At 43.9% G+C, this 20,406-nt stretch overlaps 1 protein-coding gene across 1 annotated transcript in view; it reads left to right on the forward strand.

The window, feature by feature from the left end:
• The window catches only part of PKNOX2 (PBX/knotted 1 homeobox 2), an 86,800-nt gene that overhangs the window by 42,574 nt on the left and 23,820 nt on the right, over positions 1–20,406 (forward strand). Inside the window, exons 2-4 of the mRNA XM_069788312.1 lie at positions 8,501–8,652; positions 8,984–9,069; positions 17,705–17,813. Of these exons, the coding sequence (XP_069644413.1) occupies positions 17,730–17,813 (84 nt within the window). The 5' untranslated portion in view covers positions 8,501–8,652; positions 8,984–9,069; positions 17,705–17,729. The remainder of the gene's footprint in view (positions 1–8,500; positions 8,653–8,983; positions 9,070–17,704; positions 17,814–20,406) is intronic.

A 20,406-nucleotide genomic window follows, 5' to 3' on the forward strand; every position in this document is an offset into this window, starting at 1 on the left:
TGGGTTTGGGGGGGAATCTTCATCCTTGGGGTTGGCAGATCTCCATCCTTGGGGATAGGGGCACTTCATCCTTGGAGGTTCTCCATCCTCAGAGTTGGGGGATCTCCACCCATGGACGATCTCCATCCATGGATGGAGGACCTCTGACCTCCATCCTAGATGAAGTCAGGAGGACCCACAGCCTCCTCCGTACCACAATACCCACCTTGTGTAGGAGCCATGGGGGTCCATCCAGGCTCATACCCTTGGACAACTGCAGTTTTGGGATGATGGGAACCTGCACCATGAGCAGAGCAGCTTCCTACCTTCCAGCCAGCTCAGCAAACATGACCTTAATTTATTTAAAAGCTCGACAGAAAACACGTTGGGGTGTGTGTTTGCTGTTGAACGGGGTGCTTCCAGGAGACACGGGCAACAGTTTCTTTGGTACGCCCTGTATTAGGTCCTGGTTGGCTGGGAAGACCATAGAAAAGCTGGAATAATGATGGTGTAGAAGGCGATGAAGTAGGTACAAAAGCTAAAATTACTATTCATCGCTAATATGTTGCATGGCACTAATTAATTTTTAAACAGCCTCACTGGGGACCTCATTGCTAAAACATGATGTTTTCTCCTCCGGCACCATAACTGTTAACTCAAAACAAAGCAGAAGAAAGCCAGAAAGGATGAGGAACCACAATGTCCATCAGACGGCAGCCGAGCTGCCTGCTTGGAGGAGATTTCTCTGATGGCCAAATCCTGCCACTGTACTTGGGGGGACATGCTCTGTTACACCACTCCAAGGGCATTTTGGGGGGGGTGAGGAGTCAAATCCAGCTTCCCTGGAGTGCAGAAATGTTGCCTGAGCTGTGAGCATGCTGGGAGCAAAGGGAAAAGCTATTTTCAGCTCTGCTCTCACCTGTCTCACTTTACCCGAGCGTGGCTTTCCTGAATATTTGTAGCCGTGTTTTATTACCGGTCTTGCAAGCCTCAAACTGGGGGGATTATTACCATGGCACTCACTCACATGTAATTTATTTAATTCAGTCTTTAGGAGTGCTAAGAACAGACTTTCCTCAACATTTTCATTGTTGCTGACATCTAGATCAACACCCAAATATATTTATTTGACATTTCCCATCACATGATATATGGACTATTGCTCCTAAAATGGCCAGAGCTGGAAATGCTTTATCTTCTATTTATGTTTAATTATTCTTTGATTATTTGGACACTTTTCTTGCCACCACCTTGAGTCCACCTATTAATTCCATCCTTTTAAGCTTCATCTTCTCCAAAAGAAGGGGAATTTAGCAAGCTTCTGCAAAGATATTTAAAAAAAAAAGTCAAGTTCAGTGGTTTTACTTCCACCTCCCCGTTTAGCTTTTTATTTTAAAATTAGGAAATTTGGTAGCTCAGGGCAAATCTTCCGTGCCATTCTCTGGGGCTGATGGGTACCAGGATCTGGCCTGAACCAAGTCGAGCATAAAAAAATTACAATTGCACCATTGCAATGATCTTTTTTGCTGTTGGGGAGAGGGTTTGCCACATGCCGGTAGCAACCCAGGGGTCACAGAGGGCTGCAAACGAGGGGAGCACGTGTGCACCCCCAGACGGGGGTGATTTCTGTTTCCATATGGAAAAGGGATGTGGCATCTGGTTTCACTCCCAGCAGCTGGCAGCTTGAAGCCTGTGTTTTGCATGGTGCAGAGTAAAGAGAAAATAAAGTGTCGAATTGTTTGGCATTATCAAGGATTTCTGCTCCCCAGGACTCCTGCATAAAGAGATGGAAATTTTAGCTGCTAGAGCCAAGAAACACACAGAAGTATATGAATTTATTACATTTTATCTCATTCCCCTGCAAACAGCGCTGGAAATGTCAAAAGATCATCTATTGTTTCATCATTTAGAAAGAATTTTTGTTTTCTAGTTGTAATTTCTTTGATGGCTGGCTGTGGGGAAGGAAGAGAAATTGGAGCAGGAGATGGCAGGGCTGCAGCAGGTTGAACATGCAGGTTTGTCTGGCCGTGGAGCTACATGCATTTAAATTTCTCACATCCCGAGTTTTTAATTTAACAAATGTAATTAAGGCTGGGGTAGGTACTCGGATTATTCATTTACTCCAGATGGAAAAAATTAAATTGAATGCAAATTCCGTAATCAGACATGAAGTTGAGGATGTCGGACGTGATGGGGAAGTGTCAGCACATTAATCGGACTGCTTTCCCTAAACAGCACCTAAATCTAAGAGCCAGGGATTATTTGAATAATTGAGGTGGCATTTGATAAGGTATCTGATTGCTGATATCTCCTTAAGATGGAGCCCTAATTGTAATTCTCCATCAAGAAGGATTAATCTGTGTAACAGGGTGTGCTGGGAATAGTGTGGTATCAGGCTGCCTCCCTTGAATTTTGGTCTTTTATCGAGGGCTGCCATGCCCAGGGAAGGTGCCAAAGTGATTTATCACTTCTCCTTTTACTTTATACGTGAACCAGGAGGTCGTCAGGTAGCGTGGCTGGGCCCCGGGGATCCAGGCATCCAAGGCTGCCCGAGTCCCAGCAGCGTTGCCCATGGCCTTCAATGTTAGGTCTGTATTTTGGAGGTGCCTCCCAGCATTGGAGAAGGATGCATCATTGCATTTTGATGTCCCTTCTTAGTGTCTTCAGGGCACAATTAAACCCCTTTTTCCCTGTAAAACAGACATGAACTGTTCCGACTTCAGCAGAAGACCTTGTTGGAGGACCATGACTCCATCCACAACATTGGTCATCTGATGGGACCCTACCTTGATGCTCTTGGGGGCCAATGGACATTGACCATTGCTACCCCAACTCAACCTTGGCTGGGGTAGCAAGAGGAGCTTCCACTTGATTTAGCAGCAGACACTTGGTCATAATCATAGAAAACTTTTTTTTGCATTTGCGAAGCAGTTATGCATTCCAATAGGAGAAATAACATTTCTGTAGAGTCCTTTTCACTGCCAGCACTGTTGCTTCCTCTGAAACCAGGTGTGACAGGGTGGGGAGATGGGGATGGACTTTGCTTCTTGAATCCCACACTTTGGGTGATATTAGAAAGGATTTAAAATGGTGAAAATGCCAATTTAAAAAAAAAATCTATCAGTGTTGAAGATCCAGACTTGTAAACAAATACTCAGCGTGGTCGTTCTTTTTCACCTCTTCTATCTAGCAGCAAATGAAAAAAGAAAAGGGAAAAAGAGATGAAAGAGGGCAGAGAGGTAAAGCTTGAAAGATTTTTTTTTTTTTGAGAACGTGAATATTTTGAAACAGAATGTAAATGTAATACGAAAAAAGTGTGTTGGGGAGAAAATATTCATGAGCCCTACTGCAATCATTCGGTTGCCTGGCAGTGAAGAGGACAGATCATATTTCTCCTGTCTCTAAAGTAAAGCCAAATGTGGAGATTTCTTATTTCTTCTTTTTGTCCTACCATCCCACCTCCTCCTGTGGCTACGTGCTAATAGCCACTTCTGCTAAATGGGTGCATTAATTGTCTCGGTGATGTAATTTTAGCCAAGCTCTGAGCGGTGAATTCGCAACCAGAAAGGCAAGATTGATTCCCCCTCAAAAAAACCCCAACTTAAATCACTTGAGATAAGTTGGGCGTTATCTTAAGGTTGCAAATTGCTTGTTTGCTCCTCCAGCTGGAGCTGTTAATTCAGAACAATTAACACGCCGTTTAAAACGGAGATGAAGCATATGGAGACAGTCCCGGGGAAAAGAGCCTGTTTGGGATGGAGAGCCCCAGCATTGGCAAAATCGGATAGATAACTCCAGTTTGTCTTTCTTTTGAGATCCTGGCAGGGGTGTGGGGAATGACAGGAATACTGGGGAGTTTACGCCCAAAAAACCCTGTTGAACGTTGTTTTGCTAAGTTGAGTGATGCTCAAAGCAAGAGCCAACTGGGTCTCTAGACCCAACTAGAAATAAAGTGCTGACGTTCAATGCTGGGGTGAATTCACCATTGAGAGAGTGCTGTCACCACCCCGTCCATCCTTAAAATATTTATTCTTGATGAAGAAATAATGAATCTTAAAGTGAATCCTAAAATAATGCCTAGTTTTTTCGATGAGCCCCCTTTGGAGTGCCATGAAACGCTGCTCTGGCTTGATCCTTTAAGCCTTTTTGCAGCTTCATTTCGGATACCTGCCATCTATTTTCTCAGGTTGCCTTTTTTTTTGATGCAGGTGAAGAACAAAAGCCTAAATCTGGAAATAAACAACAAAATACACCAGCAGTGGGTGAGCTCAACGTGCTTAAAATACTTCTGGGCCAAGGAGCAAATAGGTGAGCTCCTTTTGTGCAAGAACATAAGGCACTCTATTAGATTTTTATGGGATGCTGTGTAAAATACTGCAACAGTGGAAGATGTTGCATTTTTGCAGCCCAGTGGTGGCTTACAGGGTGGTCGATCCTTCCTTCCATCCTTGCATCCATGCATCTGTTCATCTGTGCATTCTTGCATCTGTTTGTCCTTGCATCTGTTCATCCATGCATCCATCATTTTTGGTCATGTACCTCTGACCATAACTGCACACAAATTTTATTAAAGGCACCCAAAAATTTGTTTTTCCCATGAAAAAAACCACAAATCTGTATATTCTCCCTTGAGACGTTATAGGAATCAGTGTGGCCCAACATGCAGCAGCTTTTCACATCCCTCCCAAATGGTGGGAAAATGTGCTTTTCCACCCCAAAGCTAGCCCTAGGATTTCAGTTTTGGGAACCCCTGCAGCATGAACCTCCCGAAACCTGTGTCCGCCTAAGCTGTGAAAGCCAAGCAGGTCGTCTTTAAGAGCTTTTTCTGCAAACCCTTTCCCGTTATTCCCCGATCCGAGGATGGATGGAGGCAGCATCGGCAAATCTGAATAACTAATCAGAGTCCTCATTAACCCCCCGCCGAGATGCTCAAACATTCACTTTGCTGTTTGTGAAGCAGAAAAAAAAAAAAGGAAAAGGAAAAAAAAAAAACCACAACCTACCCTGCATTAAAATTGATGTGTTATTAATCCCACTGTTCCAGACCTCATGGGTACCGAATTTTCCTTCGTCTCGCCCGAGGCCGAACAGTATGGTGCCGCTTCTGCAGGACACTTTGACTTTCCATTATTTATTGACACGGCATAGCGAGGCCGCTTTTGTTCCCTGGGCCCAGATGTGCGCACATGTGCATGTCCAGGGGTGGGTGGGGGTCTAATATTTACATACATACCCCCTTTGGATAATGCAAATCGCCTATAGCGGGGCTCCATCAATGGACTCGTCTCTCTTGGACCGTGTTTTGTGGTGAAACGGCCTTGCTTTTGCAGAAATAGAGAAATATTGCGTGCGTATGGGCATGTCTTGCATCTTTTCACTCTCTTTGAGTAAGGATGAGGTTAGTGCATCATCAGGTTTACCTTGTGGGACTGGGAAGGTAGAAGGATGAAAATACAATATTGCTCTTGCACCTTTGAGCATCCCCAAGATCCAGCCCCAGCCCTTACTCAGACCCTGAGGATGCTACAGAAATTGCACCATGGAGGGAAAAAAAACAACAAATCAAAGGTTTTTATTGCAATGGTCCTCATTGCAGATGGCAGTGGGTGTTGCCAAAGTGCTTGGAGAGTCATGATCGGCCCTTGGAGCTCCTTAAAGAGTTAAACTGAAATTTGAGCTTTGATTTCTGCCTTTCTACTATTTTTCGTGTATATGGGGTTTCTTTGGTTGTCCCCATGGGTGTAGAGTTTGGGGTCAGTACAGCTTGCTCCTGGGCGTAGCATGGGGTATAAAAATAATTCAGCAAAACCGAGCAGCGTTGTTAAGGACTTTTCACCATTCATTGTTTCCACTTAAGTCAGAGGATCTGGTATTAAATATGTTAAAAAAATCATAGTCACAATTAAACAGCATTTATGTAATAAGGCTGGAAGCATCATGATCTGCTCACATTGGAAACAAGGCAACACGACAGGAAAAGACTTCTTACTTTAAAATCCTAGACTTTTTGCAAAAACCCTGGATTTTTTTTTTTTTTTTGCAAAATGTCAGCTTTATTAGCATTGCCTTGCACTTAATTAAATCTTTATTAAGAGGGTTGCCCTTGGCTTTTTGCAACCTGGGTACATGCTGAGGTCCCGGGATGCTGGGTTCTCATCTCTGCTGTTGGATGTTATTCAGGTCAAGTAGATCAGGATTTAGGGCATTTTGGGGGATTGATTAGGGCATTTGGGGGGATTGATGGCTTGTCATAAATGGTGTCTTATTTATGACCCTTGGGCAGCTGCTCTATGCAACCATGAGTGTCCGGGACACCATGTATCTTGCTGGCTTGCGTTGCCCGTGGTGGAGCATATTGAAGGAGGGATCTCCTCCGTTGCCTTTCGCATCGGGAGGACTTCAAAGGCCTCTGCTAAACTTCAAAGGATGCCTTTTGAAGTTGCTAGAAGGGTGTGCTGGCACAAAAAGACTTATCTCCCTCTGCAAGGGTGTTCAGGGAGATGTCCCCGGTGGGGTTGGCTCTTGGTGCTCTTCGTGATGGGGACAAAAATGGCATCTTTTGTGCAGAAGCTGCACAAGCCCGTATTTTTGTCCTACATGCATGCAGCATCCAAGACCTCAGTCCTAATCACCTCCAAGGATGAAAATCAGCCTACCAGAGCTTTTTTAGCACTGGCAGAGCCTTATTTATCTGCTCCTTTTCCTCCAGTCTTTATGTTTTGTTCACAAGGCAAGCCCAGATGACAAAAGTCTCTCCCACGGGATGGAAAAAAGTCTTTACGGGGATGAAGGATTGCTCAGAAACATGAGCTTTTTCATCACGCTGTCAGGACAAATCTAATGCAAATCAAGTCCTGGGTCCTCGATGTGTATTTGGCATCAGCCTGTGCATGCTCCAAGGCACAAGCCCGTAGGGTTTTTTTATTCTTGATCATAAATATCCTTAATATTTCAGCTGCTGCTGCAGTGGAAGAGTTTCGGACTCGAGCCCCTTCTGAGCACTTAACATAACATAGATTAGGTCTCTATATGTCTCAGCAGGACCTACGCTTGCCTGAGAACTCAAGAGGCATCTGGACCTTTCGCCCCTTTCACCAAGTTTTCCATGCTTGGGGGTTTCTTCCCCATTTTGCCCTGGAATCACCCAGTTGTTTCCATATCTCTCCTTGGGCAATGGCCTCGGTGATGTCCAGGTTTCCAGAAATGGTACTTCCTATGCAAGCTTCCCCATATGCCTGTCTTTTGGACCCATACGCCTGGCTGCGATGATGGATACAGGCTGTGAGGGCACAAAAATGCAAGTGTTATTATTGCAAGGGCTTTGGGATGGAAGTAGAACCAGGGGAAATGATTCTCATAGATCTCCCATATGGCCTCACCATGCGAGGTGACATACAGCGGAGACGCATCCCTCAGGTGTGCCTTGCTGATCTGAGGAGCTCTCTGGAGGTGGTGTGTATCGTAGTAGATATATCACGTATATATTGGGGATCTTGAGGAACTCTCTGGAGGTGATATGTATCTAGAGGTGCATATATCAGATGTACAATTGAATCTGAGCAGCTCAGCAGACCAAAGGGGGTGTGTGTGTATATATATATATACACACTAGACATATATCAGCAATCTGAGGAGCTCTGTACCGGGTTACATATATCAAGGCAGATATATCAGATGTATATTGAAGATCTGAGGAGTTCTCTAGAGGTGACGTATATCATGCTAGATGTATCAGATATATAATGGAGATTTGAGGAGCTCCAGTCAGGTGACATATATCAGAGATGTATATGTCAGATGTATATTGGTGAGGAGCTGTCTAGAGGTGATGTATATCAAGGTAGATATATCAGATGTATACTGAAGATCTGAGGAGCTCAACAGAGATTATGTGTATCAAGGGACATATATCAGACATATATTGGAGATCTGAGGAGCTCACTACCAGGTGATATATATCAAGGTAGATATATCAGACATATATCGGAGATCTCAGGTGATGTTTATCACCTAACATAGAGGTAATATCTGGAGGTGATGTATATCAAGGGACATTTATCAGATGTATAATGGAGATCTGAGGGGCTCGATAGAAGTGATGTATATTCAGAGATCTGGGGAACTTTCTCTCTTTTATTCCTTTTTTTTGCAGTCAGACACAAAACACCCCTGTGGCCATGCTGATCCTTGCTCAGCCCATCTTTGTTTTTCCACTGGATTTGTTTAGATGGGTCTACACATTCCAACCACAGCCTCCATAAAGGCCAGATCCTTGGTAGATGCAGCATCATCTCTAACATCTGTGTGGACTTTTCCTTATTAAATAACAGCTGGGAACTCCCCTGTTTTTGAGTTAATGGCTCTTCCATAGTTTGTGCTATCTGAGCCCAAGTGTAAAAGCACTTTTACACTCAAGCAAAGATTGTAATTAACCAGGGGGGTGGCAACAGCCAGCGCGAAAGGGGAGCATGGCCAACAGCAATGCTGTTTCATTGCTTTTTTCCTTTTTTCTCCTTTTCAGACCTGGATTGTACCGCTAAACCTCAGTGAGATCCTGTCCCGGGGATTTGCTGCCCTCCAGGAGCCGAAAAGGGCAGGACGGGACTGCATTGCCTTTCATCCTTTGCGGATAGACCAGCAACGAGCACGCCTTCATTTTCTGGACACATCTTGGTTCGACCTCTATAAATCTGATTTATTTTTTGTCCTTCCATGGAGATGTCCAAACCTGCACGGGCAAAACCCTGGGGGTCTGATCTAGCTCAGCCATCAGCCCTGCTTTCACCTCCAAGGGGATATCCCCACCTAAGTTTTCCTTGATTCCTCCTATTTTCCCCACTATACTACAAAAAAAGTGCATTAAGAGTGGACTTGCCCACCATGGCTTCTCTGACACTGCCAGAAGACCTTCCCTAGTGCAGAAAGCTTCATCCTCTGCTTAATATTTCACCATCTCGTTTCATTTTCTCTCAATATTCAAATATTTCATCCTTTGCTTTCCCAGGTTGTGATCCCTACCCAGAAAATCTTGTTTTCGGGGTGGCGGGAGGACGCTTGCAGGGCAGCGGCTCCCCGAGCACCCCCCAAACGGTAAGGCTGCTTTGCTTTATATTAATTAGGCAATTATATGTATTAATTGCACCATTATATGTATTAATTGAGCAGGATGTGGTGAGTCGTGACCTTGGTGGGGCTTTATTTGGGGGAATTTCTGCTCTTTTCAGGTACAGCCGAATTATATCACCCCTTCCCTAAATGCAGTGAGCATTTAGCGGGGATTTATAGTTTTTTGCTGTGTTTTGCTTTGGTTTTTTAGAAATCAGGCTGTGCAGAGAATCTTGCTTTAAAGCTCAAGTATTAAAAACATGTTGTTATGAGCCCTACAAGCCATGGCCAGCCTGGAGGAAAACACAGATATATTTTTGTAAAAATACCCTGAAATATGGGTTGCTATCACTACAAAATTTTGGCACATCAGTAGGATGTGGAGAAATGGTCACCAGCTAAAAATAACTGAAACATGGAGCTTAAAATAAGATGTACATGAAACCAAGGGTCTCACAGTCCTTTAGTCAACCCTGACTGCTAAAATTAGGGCTTGACAGAGTGACAAATGTGCTTGATCTGTGCCAAAACTGTAGGCACCCAGCAGGTGACAAAGAAAATAAAACCCCATTGGCTGCAACTTTCCTCCTAAAGGAGCAAAGAGAAATCTTTGGTCACTGAAAATGGAGGGGCCGCCTTCAATTTGTGCAAATATCCTGAAGAAGTGCCTGATTTCTTCCTAAACCAGTGATATTTAGGGTGGGGGCATGTCAGGGGAAAACGCAAAAGCTTCTTTTGGTCCACAGTGCAGCACAGCATCTTTTCTTTGAGTCTTTTCTCTTGAGTCTTGCCTTCTCTGAAGGTCCCTTTTAATAAACAGCAGCCAATAACGGCAGGATTATTTCCCTTAGGCTGCCCTTCCAGCACTGATTCTTGCTGGTGACCTTCCCTCAGCCAAAAAAACAGGATTAAGGATGTGATGAAGCAGCTGAATTTCTCATTAGTCTGGTTTTGCCCCCTTTCTAATAAAGCTACAGATTGGGTTCACTTTGAAATGACTTCTCTGGGGGGTCTGTGGGGGCTTAGGATCACCTCTTTTTGGGGAGATCCTCTCTGCCTTGATGCCTTCTTTCCAATCAGTATTTTGATGTGAGTCACCCGGTGCTTGTGTGAAAGGGCTCGGTGCCCTCTGATGTACTTTGGGCACATTGAGTTGTTCCCCTTGGAGGAAACTGAGCACGTGTCTGTGGAGGACGCAAGTGCAACCTGGCCTGGGAAGCATCTCCAGCAAGAAGACCAAACCCAACCTATTCAGCAAATTGTGCCAACAAGGTCCAGACACCTCCCACTAAAGATGCAGAAAGACGTGGTGATGGGTATCCACCTAATTACCTTCTGGAACAGAAGGCTGGCATTGCTCTAAGTGGTTAATGATAGAAATTATCTATCCTGAAGACATCTTCTGAGAAATAACTTGGTTCCCTTTAGCCTTTTCCACCTTGTATGTGGGTCCCCCCACTTTGCAGGCACAAAATCATGTCGGCTTTCCTCCTCCTGAAGCCTGTACGTCCACAGAGATGCACCTCAGAGGCCAGGTTGTACCTTTCATCACTGTGCAAAAAAAGTTGCAAAAAAAATTGGCACATCTGTCTGACACCATAAAAACTTCCCAGTCCTTTTTTGTCCCCAATTTTCTCATTGTGTTGAATTCAGAGCAGGCTGAACATATCTTAGGGTCTACCATTCAGAGTAAATGGAGAAGATAGCGTAATTAAAGGACTTCAAAACTATTTGTAACTCCCTAGCTAGGTAGAGCTTGTATAAATCACCGTGTCACATCTCAGATCTCTCTTTTGTCATTGAGGCTGGAAATATGGGGAAAAAATTGCTTTCAAATGGGCAAATGAGAGATATTTAAATCGAGGCAATTAATCTAGCAGCTCACATCGCAGTCTTTGGTGTCTTGTCTCAGGGCTTGGATGGGGACAACTCTCTGCTGATACCAGGAAGGAAAATCTTATTTTTGGCTTCTGGTTTGTAGAGTCATTTCTCATTGGGAATTTTGCATTTTAAAAGGAAATTCCGGGGGGAGGTAAGACCAGAAGGAGTCAGAGGGCTGCAAGAGAGGGATGTGAAGCGGAAACTCAGCGAGTCAGGAGCTCTGATTTATCTGCCATATGGGAAAGAGGAAAACAGCCGGCTCCAGAGGGATTTCTTTCCCTCTCCCAAAGGGAAAATTTGCAAGCGTGATAGCAGGATTTAGCAAGAAATGAGGCAGATTTAAGGGAGGAGAGGGTTTTATTAGGTGTGCTGCGGCATTGCTCTGTTTTCGGGGCTTTCCCACGAGAGGGGAAATCTTTGCACACTCCCATGCACATCTCGCCCATGTTTCTGCAGTTGGGTTAGGTCTGCTGCTTTTACCCCAATTTCTGCAAGCCCATCAAAAAGCAGGTTTTCATTTAGACCAATTTCTGCAAGCCCATGAAAAAGCAGGTTTCTATTTGTGTTTACCTGGTGCAATTACTCATGCAGGTGTTGGGAGATTTGCATGAAGCCTGTGGGTTTTGATTTGCAAAATAAACACCCCAAAAAGGCATTATTAAAATTTGCAGTGTTGCTCATGGGGTGTTTATGGGCTGCAGCAACAGTTGCAAAAAGTCATTACATAGTTTGTGGTGGGATCTTTGCTGGAATTGTTGGCACACGTCTACTTTGAGGTTGTGGGTGGGTTTTGCACTGGTGTTGGTCTGATTTGCAGTTTGCAATACTTGCGCTGGCTGAGAAGTTGGTGAAGGACTGCAGTTGTCAGTTTGGGATGGAATAACGTGGCTGATGGTTAATTTTTTGCTGAGCAAGACTGGTTTTGAGTATGTTTCTTCTTGGCTGCCCATCCGCAAAGCAACAGCTCTGATGTCGCCTTTGCTGGTGGGACAGAAGATGTGTAAAAACCCCAAATCTCCCATTTTCCCAGCACCTTGTTCATCTCAGACCCATACTTAAGCCTCTTCTTCCAGCCCATCTCTCCAAAACTCATCATGTATATTTACTGTCCTCCAGGAAGCTCCTCTGAACCTGGCTGGGACCTTGGGGCTGGGACCTTCCCATAGCAAGACTGGCGTGGGATTGAGATTTGGTGTTTGCACGATGGAAAAGTGGGTGCTCAGTGATTCCTCTCTCATGGGATTAGCAGGTTGCAATTGAAAACAAAGAGCACAAGGCAAGGTTTGAAAGCATTGGGCAAGATTTTGATCATAAGTTATTCACAGTTAGTTGCTTGCAGTGAAGAACTGTTGGAAAATTAATCCAGTCCCTATTTTTTGCAAGCACTCTCAAGGCTATCAGAAACTTTTCCTGGAAATTTGTGTCCGGCAAGAGGAAATTTGCAGATTTTTTCAGTTCCACAGCTACGTTTCACTTCAAAGCTTTTTGATTTGCCCTCTGAAAAAATTCACAATTTGCTCTTTTGGGAACTTTTGTTGGGCCGGGGGCTGGATTGCACAAAATGCAAGTATTTTCAGGTTACTTTGAAGGAGCTTCTTTGATGTTTCCCTGTGCCATTTTGTTTTGGAAGGTGCTTTAATGGTGTCCCTCTATAAAAATAACACTTTAAAATGTATGTAGGTATCTCAGCTCTTCACTTAAAAAAAAAGAACAAAGTTGTTTAATGCTGCTGTTCAAGGTACATTAACCTTGTCTACTAAAGCTCTGACTGGCTCTTGCAGGTTTTATTCTTGTGTTTATGTTGCAGAGATATCCCTGGAGCCTTTTAGGGTTGGGTATCTTTGGAAAGGAGAGAAATATTTAGTGGTAATTGTTGTTCTCATCGGAAATTCATTGTGGCAGCTCCCCCCTTTCTGTGGAGCTGGAGTTGGGAGGAGGATTTGCGAATATTAAATAAATAAATGCGAATATTAAATAAATAAATGCTGTTTTCCCCTGCACCCAGGGGAGATGTCCCATCCGGTGACAAACCAAACCGGTGCTTGGCAAGAGGTTTTTGGCATTGTCTGACATGGTGTTTCCCTCTCCCTTTTACTGAAGTGCTTATGCATTGACCCAGAGCTTTTTTAGGAGAAAAATAGAAAAGGAGTTTGCTCTGGTCCAGGGTTTATCCTGCAGAAATATCAAATCTCCATCTGCTTTAGCCCGTGGTTGTAGCAGAAGCACAGACTCGATTCATCCTTTTTTATTGGGAAATAACCTGATAACTGGATGCTAGGAAGGTTACAAAGGCCAGCATTTAGGGAACCAGCATCTTGGCTGAGAGCAAAAGATGCTCCCAGTGCAAAAACCCTCCTGGGTTTGGATAGAGGAAATTTGGCTACCAAATATTCCTAAAAAAATTAAAAATCTTTCATGGTGCAGTGGTATTTCTTGCACAAATGCTCCTGATATCCTCAGATGAGGCATCATGCAAGCCCACTTGGAAGCAACTTGAATGTGAGGAATGACCAAGAATGGGTGATGTCTTGAAAAATGGGATTCTTCCCCATTTTCAACCATTTAAAAGCATTTGGTTTATTTTTAATGAGCTCAGGGTGGCATAAGGGGGTTCCTTTAATAGCTTGTGAAAGCCTAGTGTTCATCTTTCAGAGTAATGGGTGAATTTTGGTAAAAACAAAAAGGGCAAAGGTTGGCAGATAGAAATGAGATGTTCAAGAGCAAGAGGGTCACTCTCGATTCACTTTATGACCAATGAAGAGTTGGCATCACCCGCCGAGGGTGAACCTGTCCTCACTGGCGGTTCAGAGCAAGATGTATCATCCTCTGGAGGTGCCTCTCCCTTCCCCCTCAGCTATATTTCTTCATTTTAACTTAGATATATGCATATAATGAATGCATATATCATAAACTTCATCATGCACAAGCCCTCCATGAAGATGGAGGCATAAAAAAACTTGCAACCTGCTGTGGAGAGAGCATGACTAACACAGCGTCATTGCAAATCTTAAAAAAAAAAAATACCCTTTAGAAAAGGCAATCTTCCCTTCATACAGAAAAATACCTTCCTGTGGCCAGGAAAATGTCCTCAAGTATCTCTAACAACTTTGAAACTTTGGGTAGAGAAGAGGAAATGCTTGAAAAGCTGATTTTCTGATTTCTCACATTGAGTCCTCCATTATCAATTGCATGTTTTGCTGCAGGGGAGAAGCTGCTGAATGAGCTAGAAAAAATGATCCCCATTTTCCCATTGATTTGGAAACAAGAGTTGCACCTTGCAAAGCTAATGTTAACATTATCCACTGAAAACACTAACATGGAGTCCAACAATGTGATTTTTTTTTTTTTTTTCATTTAGCTCTATTTCTAATACAGTTTTATGGCTGTTTTATTAATCAACAAGGTCATATCCACCTGGGGAGTGTTGAACGACCGTCTGCAATACTTTGATTTTTTAAATGTTTTGAGGCATCAGTGACACCCCCCCCCCCAACTTCTCAACTTAGTCTTTAATTATTTTTATTTGAAAGAGGAGGTAATATATTGCTGGCAAAATGCAGCCTATAAATTTGAGACTCTTTTAGGTAGATGCAAGCTCTTCGGGAAATACATTTTCAACTTAATGGCAATATTTCAGCGATAGCTGAAATAATTTTATTTCATAAGGAAATTTAGGATACTTTGATTTCAGGTCGCTGCCAAAACCTAAAGTACTGCCACTTCTGGAAATGTAAGAGCCTTTATGGGTTTTATTGCTCACCATTTCTTTCCTCTGTGTAAACACCCCGGGAGTTGGCTGCAATTCTTGCCCTCCTCAAGCCCCAGCCCCCCAAAATTCACTCTTCGCCCAAGATTTGATCATTGCCTTGAGCTGATCTGCAAGCAGTTGGCAGGGGTTTGGCGATGCTCTGCTCCTTTCGTCATCTGGATGCCTATGGTCAAGAGCTCATGCAGCTAAATTGATTTCAGAGGTGGGAAAAAAAAAGAGGATTAATGCATAAAATAAAAAACATAAAAAATTAGAAAGGATTAATGCATAAAATAGTAGCTTTCGACCCTTCCCTACGTTTGGCTGCTGATAAATCCATGGGGCTGACAGCTTTGCACTGTTATCCTGAGATTCATGGCTGGGGGCTCCTGCGTGAAACACCCGTCTGGCTTTTCCCGTGAGCGCCAGGCGCTTCCCCGGATATTTACGGCACCCGAGTGCATTTGTTTCCCCCAAGATAAATATACCACTATCGGCAACAGCTGTCTCTCATTTTTATCCTTTTTTTTTTTTTTTTTTTTTATTTGGCTGTAAGTCCTATTCTCCAAACAAATCAACGCCCATAAAGCCTCAACGAATGGCTTGATTTTAGCAGGTTAGATGATATTCAGCAATTAAATTGGGCTCCCGACTGCCACCTTCTGGGAATATATTCAACCGAAAAGCTCGCACCCCACAATAAATTGCCGCGCACTATAGAGGTAGGCTCACTCCTGGCACGAACAATAGATGCCAAGTAGGGTTTTTTTTTTTTTTCCCAAAATAGCAATCTCTTTTTTTTAGCTTCCCACCGAGATGTCTAGACCGTCATGGTGCTAAATTCTGCTTTTCTCCAGCTGCAGCTATTTCTGGTGGGGAGGTGTTCCCCTTGGTGTTACCCCTTGAGGACGTGGATGCTTGCACGCTTGCAGCTGCAAGCGGAGATTTGACATCGGACACTGAAGATTTTAAGCCGCGAGTTCACTCAGGAGCAGATAATTTTGCCTCCTGCTATTTTGCTGTTGGGAAAGAAAGATGAAAAGCATCATTTTAATCCCATAAATGCAATATCCTTCTCGCTGCAAGAGGTCTGTGTCATGCAAGGACCCCGGTCTGCTTTCCCAATGCACAGGATTTTGGGTGTGCTCTCTTAATACTCAATTCATGGATCATCCATAGTATTGCAAAGTAAAAAAAAAAAAAAAAAATTATTCATGCAGAATAATAAGAATGGTTGATGTTCATCCCATGCAGACAGTACTTGGCTTTCCATGTGGATATGGTGCATTTGTGCTCTTGGTGCCTGGTGGTTCCTGTAAAGCCTGAAGCCTCATGGAGAAGACTGGCATATTGTGAATCTTCCCCCAAACAACTGTTGACCTCACTGAGAAGACGAGAATATTACAAATCTTTCCCCAAGCAACTGTTGACCTCATGGAGAAGACCAGAGTATTGTGAATCTCCCCCAAAAAACTGTGTAGACTGATATGAAGACCCCAAATGTGCCTCGGTTTTTACTGACCTCATCAGTATCCCTGTTCCTCTGCCTTGTGCAAGAGCGTTTCTTCCTGCATGTCACCATTTCATGGCAAAAGTGACACTGACACTATTTTTTGGTAGATCCCCTCACAATATCAGAGGACTTTACATAACTTTTTGCATTTCTTCATGGGATGGCACCACGGCCTTTCTCCATATGAGAAGTCAGTGGGGACCCCAATGCATTGATGAGCATCACAACGGGGCAAAGCCTTCGAGAGATGTCATCTTTTACAAAAATGAGTCATTGCAGGGAGAAATGCACTTCTGAGGGCTCTGGGGAGATTTTGCTAGGTGGCTTTGTGAGTTGGCTTAACACAGAGCTTAGAGACTCAGAGAGGACTCAGGACGGGGGCAGGGGGGGTTGAGGATTTAAGCAAGATGATTGGCTTTTCTTCTGAAGCAAGCACACAGCTGCAGTGAAATAATGGGAGAGGGGGCATTCTGGGGCCAAGAGTTCCTTTTTGGTTACATCTGCCATCAGTTCTATCCTTGGGGACAGCATCCAGCCAAGACCTCCTCTACAAATTTGTCCCTTCCTGGTGCCCCTCTTTTTCCCCATCTCCTTGGGACCCGAAGATACCAAAAAAGAGTCTGTTTTCCCCCCAAATAACTATGCATTTACGGAAAGCAGAGCAACTTCAAGAGAGTTTGGGGTGGCATGTCTCAGACTGCCTCCTGGGTTCCATAGGGATGTCCATAGGGGATGTCAAAATCAGAGTTTGCTCCCTGGTTCAAATCAAGCAAGGGCTTAAACCCTCTTTCCTCATTTCTGTGCATTCAGTTGCCATGGGGTCGGTCAACTCAACATAGGAGTCAACTGGGCTGGTCAGCGCAATGTAGGAGTCAACTATGTCGGTCAACTCAACATTGGATACTCAATGTCCCTTCTGGATTGAGCATGCAGTGCATGAGGATGTGACTCCATGGTGGCCAAAGGCAGAGAGACAGGGTTTTTTACTGTATAATTGCAGAAAATGGAAAGTTTTGCATTTATGACTTGTCTTCCTGCTTCCAAAAAGGAGGAATAACTGGAAAGGGGATGGGAATCCCCATTTAGGCACTGCGGTTATAGGCATAAGGGGTAGAAAGAAAATGGCCTGGGTGCACCAGGGTTCACAAGGGGGAAGATATAATGAGGTTTGCTGATGGCAACCATCATCTCCAAGAACTCTGCCTTTGCCTGGCTGCTGTCCAGGGAAGATCTTGCCAGCAACCCCCTTCGCTTCACCCCTGATGCATTCCTTATCCAAAATCACAAATCTCAAATAATCATCAGATTATGATAAGGGTCATCAAATGATCTTGGGTTTCTTCCAGGGACTGGGTGGTGGAGCACTGTGCTGGGGTGCTTGTCACCTCTCCTTTCTGTCCCTTTTTTTCTCCTGTCCCATGGGATTTCTTTTCAGGGGGAGATCCCGCTTAATCCAGCGACATTTCTCCCACCCACAGGTTCTCGATGTGAGTCCCACCCAGGATGCACCATGTCTCCCCGGCACCGGCTCTGACGATGATGGCCACCCAGACAGTGCCCCCTCCTCCCTACCAAGACACCCCGCAGGTGAGTGTCCCCCAGCACCCATGGGCTCCTCCAGACCGCTCGTGACTCCCCCAACTCCTGCATTAATTACCCTGCCTTCCTAAGTAATGATCATTACAAAATATTTCACCCCAAAACGTTCATTTCAGAGACTGGCAAAAATTAAAACCCCTCTTGATGCAGTCTCCAGGATTGAAGGGGTTTGGGTCAAACTATGGGTGTTTTTTCCCCTTTCTGGCTTATTTTGGGGTCGCGGGGTCTTCTTGGAAAGCCAACACGGTGGTGTGTTTGCAGCCAGCAGGTTAATAAGCTGGAAAGACGAAATGTCTGGTTAAACCGTGACGGATTTAGCTGTAGGAATAGCCTTTTGATTTATCCTTATGGCATTTTTTGGCAACCCATGGCAGGGGGAAAAAAAGACTTCATCTACAATGTTGCTTTAAGGGGTCAAATAACTTTTCCAAGCATCCTTACAGAGTTAAGTTATTATAAGAAGAGGAGTTTGTCCAAGAGAAACTCTGCCGGAGCACCCCAGTGGGCTGGACGTGGTGGTTAAGGTTGGATTTCAGAGATGGTTCCGCACCTCGCACCCCATCCCAAGATTTTTGGGGGGGCAAATCCACATCACATTTCCACTTTCCCAGCTACAGTGACCAAATGGGGATGATCTGGATTGAGTGCTGAACCGTCTCTGCATTCAAAGCAGCTTTTTGGGGGGATTCATATGGGAAATTTTTAACTTTTCCCTCATTTGCTGCAAATCTTGGCTGCAAAAGCAGAGAACTGTCCCCTCCCAGGGAAAAAAAAAAAAATCAAGCCTGCTCTCTGCAAGCTAAAATAAATACATTGACTTTTACACCCCCTCTGGAGCCACCCGGGTCTCCTTTCTGCTCGTCTCCTTTGGTGGGAAAAGGTCACTTCTCACAAACGACACCTCGGTGGGGTTTTTATGGCTCCTCCAACTTCTGTGTCATCATTTGCTTGCTTCGCTGCTCCGCTACGAGAAGGGGTTTTTTTCCCAATTTCTTTTTTTTTCCCCACGATGAAACATATCACCTTTCTTGCTTACGCAGCAGGGAGCTGTGACGCTGTTTTAGTCCTAATGGGCAATTTAAGGGACTTTTAAAATAGCCGAGATTTCCCGCAGCATCCTGTGGAGATGTCCTCCCTACCTTCCCCATTCCTGTCCCTTATCTGCCCCTCTGTTTTAATACATTGCATTTTGGGGACCCTCAGGAGCATCGTTGCTCAAAACCCTCCTTTTTTTCCTGTCGAGGGGGTTGCTCAAGCATTTTTGCTTCAGTTTAGTGGGTTTGGAGGAAAAGCTCCAGCCAAGAGCTGCTTTTTTTGACTCAATGCTGTGACTGCTATGAGCTTTTGACTCAATGCTGTGACTGCTATGAGCTTTTTACCTGAAAATTTGGGATTTCTAAGGTTTGGAAAAGCAAATTGCACAAATTTCCTCTCCCCAAAGACAGGGAAGCGATGGAGATGGTTGGTGATAAATAAAAAAAAATCAATTATTAGAGCTACAACCAGCTCCTTAGCATCAAGGGGACTATTTTGGGGAGAAAAATGCTAAAAAGGGGTTTGGGGAGCTTTGCATTAGTATTTTACTGCAGAGGCTATGCAAGTGATCACCCTCACTGTCAGAAATGTGCAAAATGAAGCCGAAATGATGGGAAAAGCTGATTTTTGGAGGAAAAAAATGCTGTAGTAATCACCTGGTTCTGCTGAAGGGGTGTAATATGGAGCATCATTTATACTGAGCGTGATCACACTCGCCAAGCAACTCAACCTGTTGAAAATCTGCATGTTTTCCATAATAAATTAAAAGCAAAAGCCAAGGTAAAGTCTTCAGCCATTTCATTGTCAAAGTTAGCAAAAGGAGGTAGTTTTAAAAATAGGCATTTTCAGCACCGAAAGCGATGAAAGCAGCTTTGGCCCCCGCAAAAAGTGCCTTTTAGGTGGTTCCATCAGGGTCAAAAATTGAAAATTATAAAGATATAATTTTTTTACTTTATAAAAATATATTTTTTTAATTATAAAAATATATTTTCAAAAAGTCACAGATTAAAAATTGGGTGGAGATGTTGATTTTTCAGTAGGATCAATGAAACTCCCCAGCTCCTGGTGTCCTCAGCACGTTTTCGGGCTCAGAACTACTGTTTTCAGCATGTATGATGGCAACAGAGAAATTTCACTGTGAAACGCTAAGGAAGAGGGTAAATATTGATGATTTAGGAGATTTTCTTGCCCTGAAGACCTTCAGCGTGGTTGCTCTCTAGAGATGACGCATTTGGCCATAGTCTTCAAAAAAACCCTAAAACAAGAGGGATTATCACATTTAAACCTGCGGGAAGCCCCGCCATTGCCTGGGGAGCAGCCGCTAACTCCGGCAAAGGATTTTCTTCCTAAAGAAGTGAAAAAGCCAGAAATATACTATAAAAAAGAATATAACTGGGAAGTGATGTGCATCGTCAAGCAAGCGGCACCTCAAAAATCTCTGTTTTAACTGGGAATTTTGCAAAAATATGGGGGTTTTTTTGACTTTCTTATTGTTTTTTTTACATGTGATTTTTACCTATTTTTTACAAATTTTAAAACTCTTAAA

This window comes from Haliaeetus albicilla, chromosome 7 (genome assembly GCF_947461875.1).
Source record: "Haliaeetus albicilla chromosome 7, bHalAlb1.1, whole genome shotgun sequence".
NCBI lineage: Eukaryota > Metazoa > Chordata > Aves > Accipitriformes > Accipitridae > Haliaeetus > Haliaeetus albicilla.